The 8701-nt window shown below is 34.0% G+C and overlaps 1 protein-coding gene across 1 annotated transcript; it reads left to right on the top strand.

Moving 5' to 3' along the window:
- Positions 1-515: 515 nt before the first annotated feature.
- On the top strand, positions 516-8135 carry LOC117319185. The gene is made up of 7 exons (XM_033874021.1): positions 516-637; positions 5492-5681; positions 5942-6001; positions 6346-6384; positions 6636-6710; positions 7173-7353; positions 7658-8135. Exons 1-7 carry the CDS (start codon positions 516-518, stop codon positions 7744-7746), a joined length of 756 nt encoding a protein of 251 aa, XP_033729912.1. The 3' UTR covers positions 7747-8135.
- The last annotated feature ends 566 nt before the right edge of the window (positions 8136-8701 follow it).

Genomic DNA, 8701 nt, shown 5'->3' with positions numbered 1-8701 from the left:
TGGGAGAACAGAGCTAGTCGTACTGATCGAGAAGAACAGCTAACATAGACACTCGAAGGAATCGAGAAGTCAAATAAAAAAATGAAAAATTAAAGAAAAAGCAGCAGGTTAGTTTTCAAAAACTGTTATTTCAACAAACTGAATTAATCAAATAAAATCATCAATTGGATAATAATTGACATTGTAATTATTAAGATATTTTTAAGTTGGATCAGAAGCCATATTAAATGGAATATACTATATGTTTGTGAAAATGAATATGGATTTATGTTATAAATGCATAGAATATTAGATTCAAATTTATGGTAAAAAGAAATGACTTTTCAGATCCTATTTAACAGCATTTACACTTAAAAATTGATTCCTTTCTAATACAATTTTAGACGAACATGAGAGACTAGGCTGCCAGTTGTTTGGAGTTACTGAGTTAGATTTGCTAACTTCCCAGCTGCATCAGTACTGGTATCATCATCAAAACAGTCTGATGCAACACCATCCACCCCGCAGCTGTTGTCATGCCAACGCCCAGTATTGAGACCCAGGAAGTAGCTGTTCATCAGCAATCATGCAGCTCTGTTCCAGAGACTAATTTCAATAGTCTTTCGGATGATCAAGACTTGACACAATCGTCAACTAGGTAAGAATATTAGGTAAGCTTAAGTACAATCTGATACTGTTTGACTTAACATAAATCAGTTACGAATATACTTACTAATATACTTTATCTGGCCGTGAGCTGATGGGCAGGGCCAAAATAGTCAAATTGGCTAAAATGACTCAGAACTCATATGACCATTTTGACCCTTTGTTCATTTTTGACACAAACGTAAGTTTGAGTCTATGTCAGCGCTTTTGAGGTGTAGCTGACAAAATCTACGATGCCCTCTGGCGGATACTGCCTTGGCCAATCTAACCGTTGCTTTACAGTAACTCCGTAATGCTATGCAGTAAATATTTGTAAATATCGTAAATATTCACGATAAAAAATGACATATAGTAAAGTTCAGCTATAAAAAAATTACGTTTTGTTTTGTTGACACAAACGTAAGTTTGAGTCTATGTCAGCGCTTTTGAGGGCTCTGGCGGATACTGCTGTTGGCCAATCTAAACGTTGCTTTACAGTAACTCCGTAATGTTATGCAGTAAATATTTGTTTAACTTCACGATAAAAAATGACATACAGTGAAGTTCAGCTATTAAAAAAAATCACCTTTTGTTTGTTGTATTTTAAAAGCTGACAGGACAATGGGGTTTTTTTTGGCATTTTCGTTCGCTCTGACACAACTTCCACTGCCGCTTCACAATCATATTCTATCGCAAAAAAAAAAATAGTCCGTGACTTACGGAGTCAAATGCAACACTGCAGTTTCGTTAGATATATGACAAAACAACAGAACCTCACAAATAGATAGTTTTTCAAAGTATTTAATTTAAGTATGTTCTGTCGATGATACGTAAGAATATTTTTCCGCGTTGAACGCATTAGATTTCACGCGGAATGATACAATCGACTTTTCGCTGGCGCCATATTGGCTGCTTACCTGTGACCCGGAAGAAAATCTACTAACATCACGCTGAATTTTCATCATCGACATCTATGTGTTTTTTTTCTTGGTGGCATGTTACTGAATGGGTTATAATATTGATAAAGTTTCGTCGGAATATCGTTGTTATTTTGTACATTGAAAAATCACTCATCCAGCATCCGTTTTTGTCCGCCATCTTTCAGTAATGTAAACAATAATAAAAGAAAGAGTAGGTGATCAAACCCAACTTTGAATGTCATTTTCTCACTGAAATATTAACTTGCATGTGATTGATGTAGTCTGCAGATGGTTAGATTATATAGATGTTTTTTTACGAAAGAAAAAAAGTTGTCTATCATCATGACAATATCACAACAACGGCAGTCGAGTACCATACGCATGTTTGCAAATAAAAAGTTAAATAAATTCTCACTGAATAGGGTTTCGAAATGTCAAATGGACTTGTGAATATTAATATTGACTTCGGATCTATTGATTATATCCTACGTAATGCACATGAAGTTTTTCGTTTACAGAACGCGTACCGCATTAACGTGGCTGTCTGACGTCACTGAAAATTTCATCTCTAATTATAGCGACTGATTCTTTTTTTCTAATATTCGTGATGGTTTAAAAAAAATAGAAAATGATCTATCATTATCATTTGAAATATTACATAACAGTCGAAGCATATTATAAAAAAGAAAGGGGTCTACGATGTACATCTACATATTCCTTTATTATGTTTGGTGGAGTTTTGAACGCTTCAGGGACGGTTAAAGGGCAGTAACTCTTTAGAAAACACCATTTTTCATGGAAATGTACTGATTGCTAAATTTAACCAGAGATATTTAAAGGCAGTGGAAATGTTATATTCCTACATCTGCGGTTTTTTCTGTCTTAAATCATTTCAGCTTCTGAATTAAATTAACCTTTAAACTAATGCACAGTAAAGTATTGAAAAATCAATGCCAATAATTTATTATCACTTAGATTTATTATTATTATTTAATCTTTTTTTCTTTACAACACTAGTACATATTATTTGAGAAGAACAGCAAAAATTACTAAGTTCATTATTCTTCTAAACAACAAAAATTTGTAAAACTTTTTTGTGTTGTGCATATATCCTATTGTGAAATAACTTGGCATGACTAAAGATAATAGTATTGTCTTGATGACTGTTACATACTATATCATAGGTTGAGTTAAATAATTATTTTCTTCTTGTCAATTATGGTAAATGGTGAAAACACATTTTTTTCATTTAAATTGTTAAGTCGGTTTAATGTTCAAATTCAGATTAATTTAATTAAAGCAACTATTAATAATGTATATATGTGTTAACTTTTCTGACAAAGTCTTCAAGTAACCTGATTATATTTGACAGAGAATCAAAATAAGTAATTTTGTTGTTAAGAATAGTGGGCTTAGCCATTTACAACTGTTTAGATTCTACTTAATAAGGTTTGATTTTAACATTTTGGCAAATTTATCTTATCAATATCCAATTTAGTTTTAAAGATAAGCAGTACTTCCATTTTTATGAAAATAAAAATTACTTCAGTGTTCTAATAATTTAAACACATGACCAATTGAAAGAAATACATTTGTATGAAAAGCATTCATAATGGACTTTGAAGAATGCTACTACATGTACAGTTCATCCAGTTTGGGCATTCGAACTACATTTTCATCTGACAGATGCTGCAGATTAAAAAAAAAACTCTGATTTTGAAATCGATGATATCAATACATATAGCTACATTCACATCTCACTAACATTAATTAACATGATATATATACCATACATACATATATATATGTATCATGCAGTTACAGTTATGTATATGGTACATATACTATTGCGGAGAATATTTGATGCAATGTACATAAGTGAAAAACAAAATTCCACTTCAAATTGATTTGAACTGTACATGTGAATGAATGTGTTTTTGTTGTATAGATGATTTGTAGCTACACAGTATGGAGTGTAAACATATAACGTAGAGTGCTATATGAAAATCATGTTCACTCTTAAGAAACTGTCTGAAGTCTGAGCTGATATGAGCATGTAATTCTAAGTTTTGAATATAGTGCTTAGTTTAATGTGCCCGTCGTGATGGTATACCCTGCCCTGTCTACATCCGCATTCTACGCTTCCAGAGTCTGTTTATCAGACCCAGGTGTTTTTAACCCACCATCATCAGATGGTGGGCTATTCAAATCGCCCTGCGTCAGTGGTCCGTCCGTCCCTCCATCCGTAAACAATTCTTGTTATCGCTATTTCTCAAAGTACTGAAGGGATCTTCTAAAATTTCATAGGTTTCTCTTAGTTTCTAGTATTGCATATTGCATTTTGAGACCAATCGGAAAACAATATGGCCGACAGGCAGCCATCTTAGGTTTTGACAATTGAAGTTTGTTATTGCTATTTCTCAGAAAGCACTGAATTGATCTTTCTCAAATTTCATATGTAGGTTCCTCTTGGTGCTAACATTAGTTATGCATATTGCATTTTGAGACCAATCGGAAAACAATAAGGCCGATAGGCAGCCATCTTTGATTTTGTCAATTGAAGTTTGTTATCACTATTTCTCAGAAAGTATTGACGGGATCTTTTTCAAATTTCATAATTAGGTTCCCCTCGGTGCCTAGTTATGCATATTGCGTTTTGAGACTAATCGGAAAACAACATGGCCGACAGGCAGCCATCTTGGATTTGGACAATTGAAGTTTGTTATCGCAATTTCTCAAAAAGTGCTGAAGGGATCTTTCTAAAATTTGATATGTAGGTTTCCCTTGGTGGGTGGTTATGCATAATGCATTTTGATACCAATCGGAAAACAATATGGCCGACAGGCAGCCATCTTAGGTTTTGACAATTGAAGTTTGTTATTGCTATTTCTCAGAAAGCACTGAATTGATCTTTCTCAAATTTCATATGTAGGTTCCTCTTGGTGCTTACATTAATTATGCATATTGCATTTTGAGACCAATCGGAAAACAATATGGCCGACAGGCAGCCATCTTGGATTTGGACAATTGAAGTTTGTTATCACTATTTCTCAGAAAGTGCTGAAGGGATCTTTCTCAAATTTTATATGTAGGTTCCCCTCGGTGCCTAGTTATGGATATTGCATTTTGAGACTAATCGGAAAACAACATGGCCGACAGGCAGCCATATTGTATTTTGACAATTGAAGTTTGTTATCGCTATTTTACAGAAGGCACTGAAGGGATAGAACAATCTGCCACAAAATATCATTCAAAACCTTGACATAACATCATTCAAACCAGGGCTCGCACACACGATAAAATCCTAAAACAATCACACAAATGTTTTTAACCCGAGCTCTCTCTTATCTAAAAGCTGGTAGCTAGATGGGGCGCTACATCAAATGTATAAATATTTTTTCAAATGCTAATGATAATGATAATTTGTGAAGCGCTTATAGGCATGGGATCCTCAAAAGTTTGAAAAGAAAGGCCTCATTAATTTTACAGGTAATCTAGGATATTCATATTACATCTATAACTACGTATACATTAACCCATTGAAGATGTCAAATAAGATTACCCGAGTACCTATTCTGAAAATTAGCTGCCAAGACGCACTTGCAATCAAAAGTAGATATGAATTTCTTTTCTTGCCAATATTTTGTCCTAGTCCTAATCAGGTATTGGTGATGTTCCATACAAAGTTGACCATGTCCCCACTAAACAAAAGCAGTTAAAATAATTTGTTTTCGTTTGTGTCTTCAGTACTTTCAGTACTTTGATTTTTTTTTACTGTTTATTGAGTTAACAACAAACTTGTGTTCAAAATAGCTTTCATCAATTGTTCAAGCAATACAGACTGATCAGTAACAACAGTAAACCAGCATGAAATATACAATATGAAAGATAACAAGTCCAAAATTCCAATTAGCAGGGTTCCTTTTAATTTTTTAATTATTTTGCAGGAGTTCATCTATATTAGGACAATCATTTGATGTCCTGAACAACACGTCATCTTGTGCCACATACAACAGAACTGGTCCAGATGTCCAGTTGCAACAGAGGGTGGAGGCTGTTGAGTTAGAATTGTCAAAGTGCTGGGCCTATATTCATCAGCTTCAGAACCAAGTTTCCTGGCTGTATAATCAACAGCAGGTATATATTACAATACATTTGAGTAGGCTCCATGTTAGTGTTATATTGATTATGGATTTATATTGATAATCAATCGATGAGACATCCAATTTAAATTAGTCGCTTGTGAAATCCCACCATCGATTTGTCTTATGTAGTTCTAATAAGTTCTAAGTAATATTTAGATCGCTTGACAGTGTTCGGCACCAAATGCTAAATCCCTTTGGGTTCCCTTTTTCCAGTTTTCTTATCAAAAATTAATATTTATAATTACTTTACAGATGAATACCGTCAACTATGGAAACCAACCTTGCTCTTCAGGTGCAACCACTATCACAGAGGTAAGGTTATTCATCTATTTATATTTCTGGAGCAAAATCAGTGGTCAAGTACATGAATGAATAACTTTGGCAGAGATGAACAGTGTAATATATCTTTAAAAAAAAAAACCACACTTTAAGTAAAAAGTTCCACAGCTTAAATCTTTATTGCGATGTCTTTGTGATGTCTTATGTAAGCAAAATTTTATTAAAGTCACTTGTAGTGTTTACTTTCAATAGCACACCATTTCTTCATCAAGTATCAATGTAACTAAAAAAAGGGGGGGGGGGGGGGGGCGGAAACAGGATCTAGACATACAAGCTATCTTACTGAGAATATAACATCGCAGTGCCCTTTTTTACAGTCAACGCCAGTTCAAGATGCTGTAACAACTAACCAAATGGTATGTTGTTTTTATCTTAGCTTTGTAAATTCTAATTGATTTGTCAAGCTTTGACAATTTCAGGGAAACTTAAATACTTGAGTGAATAGATAGACTTAATTTCTTCTAGTGATATTAACTGGTCTGCTCAGATAAACCAGAAGAGGTTATATTAAGTTAATGGTAAAATAAATCTCTTTCAAATGAAAACATGAGAAAAAAATAATAAAAACTCTTAAAAGAATCACTATAATCACTTTTTTTATATAAAGAAGGCCACATCTTTAGAAAATAGACCAACAAGCCTGGACACAACTACAACTACTGGCCAGATGTCCTACACCAAGGTAATGACAGTAGACAATATTGTAACTTTAATTTTAATTTTTATTTGTAATATTTAGGGAAACATTAGATTTTATGGCCACATTTCAACCATTATAGCTTACTTGCACTAAGGACATCAGAATGTCACATGGGCTAAATATGCTAAAATATTTCTAAAGGTAACTGGTAAATGACTGCTTCTCAACCAAGACCTAACAGAACTGTGAAGGTATAAAATTGTATAGCGAGTTAAGCTGAAGGTTTAATGTATTTTTGGTAGGCCTGTATATGTCATAGATAGTTCAAGGCCAGGTTATAGCACACATCTAAAATTGCCTTTACTTAATGATTTATCTAATTTATATTAATGTATGTAATATATGTTGTCTCGAAGGTTCAAGTTTGAATTTTCTGTACATACTATATAGATAAATAAATGGAATACCCTATTTTTTTTTTATTTTTTTTTTTCTCTTTAACAGGAACAATTGAAGTCACTATGCCAAGGCATAGATGATTATTCAAAGGCAGGAAAGCGTTTGTTTTTAAGGCTGTTCAAAAGAGAGGAATATGTAGGGAGGAGCCTGACTGGGAAAGCGCCAAACAGAAGCACTCCAGCAAAGCCCCGGATTGAGGACAGAGAAAAATTACAACTTCTGTATGGTAATTGGTTTTTATGCTCAGTGAAATGAATGAAGTCAGTAATGTCATTGCACTCAGTCCATGACATCTGTCTTGACATATTTTCTTGACACCTGTCTTCATATGACTATAACTTGCAAGGATGTTAAGCCCCTTAAAAACAAACAATTGAATTGCATTTGATTCCAAAATCAAACTCGTTTCATAATATTTTAAAGGAATGTAAATATTCATAGGTCAATGGGGCCTCTGAAAAGGGCCACACATACTCTAAATTAAAGATTTTAAATAAAACCTCTCCATTTTCCATTTCTTTGTGTTTTAGATGTGGTTGCTGAACTCTATGGTGTCAGGAAGGAGTCACACATCAACCGGGAGCTTGCTGACCTCCTCAAGCCAAGCCGATGCCGATGAGGAAAATTAGCTGGTTTTATAGTTCATGAACAGTTTTCTGTAGTGTTGGGAGGAAAGCAAATTAACAATCAATTATTGAAAGGAATACAGTGAACAATTAATTGATCAATCCAAATAGTATATATCTTCACTACTTTAAGAACATGTAATTTATAGCATTTCATATAGCACTTTGGACTTCATTTATCATCTGCCATTTTGACAAGGTGCTGTTATGCAGTATTTTCGTACAATAGTCAAAATCTAGTTATCTTGATTTAAGAGTATACTTTCCTTTTCTCAAAATAAGTGATGACTCTAATTTTTGTTGAAGTGGTCGATTTTTGACTATCAGAACACCACTAGTTTTCTGAATTAATAAAATAACAGCAATAAGAATAATTGTTTTATAATAGACTTTCGCCTTTTTATTGTTCCAAACTTTTCACCTGAAAACCGTGTTTTTAATCTTTAATTTCCAGATTTATTATTGATATATTTGTACAAGACAACAACAAACATCATGTGGTGCTAAAACTGGAAGGGGAGGACCACTGTGCACTGAGAGTACTGAATTATCTAATATTTCTTTTGAATTCTCAATTCACTTCCGAGGTCATGTCCAAGGTATTTCCGAGGTTACCCCAAGAATTGTCCAAGGTAGTGTTGTTCTGTTAAGCCGAGGTCATGTCCGAGGTAGCATTCCAAAAGCCGAGGTAGCGTTCTGAAAGCCGAGGTCATGTCCGAGGTAGCGTTCTGAAAGCCGAGGTCATGTCCGAGGTAGCGGTCTGAAAGCCGAGGTCATGTCCGAGGTAGCGTTCAGAAAGCCGAGGTCATGTCCGAGTTTTCATTCTCAATTCCGAGGTATTTCCGAGATTATTACTTTGTTGAATCTCTTTCATTCGTTTTTTAAAACTCGGAAAAAACATGGAAACCAGGTTTCAATACTCCGAGGTCAATGATTTCCATGGTTTTT

The sequence above is a fragment of the Pecten maximus genome, unplaced genomic scaffold, assembly GCF_902652985.1.
Source record: "Pecten maximus unplaced genomic scaffold, xPecMax1.1, whole genome shotgun sequence".
Taxonomy (NCBI): domain Eukaryota; kingdom Metazoa; phylum Mollusca; class Bivalvia; order Pectinida; family Pectinidae; genus Pecten; species Pecten maximus.
This window is presented reverse-complemented; position numbering and strand designations above follow the sequence as displayed.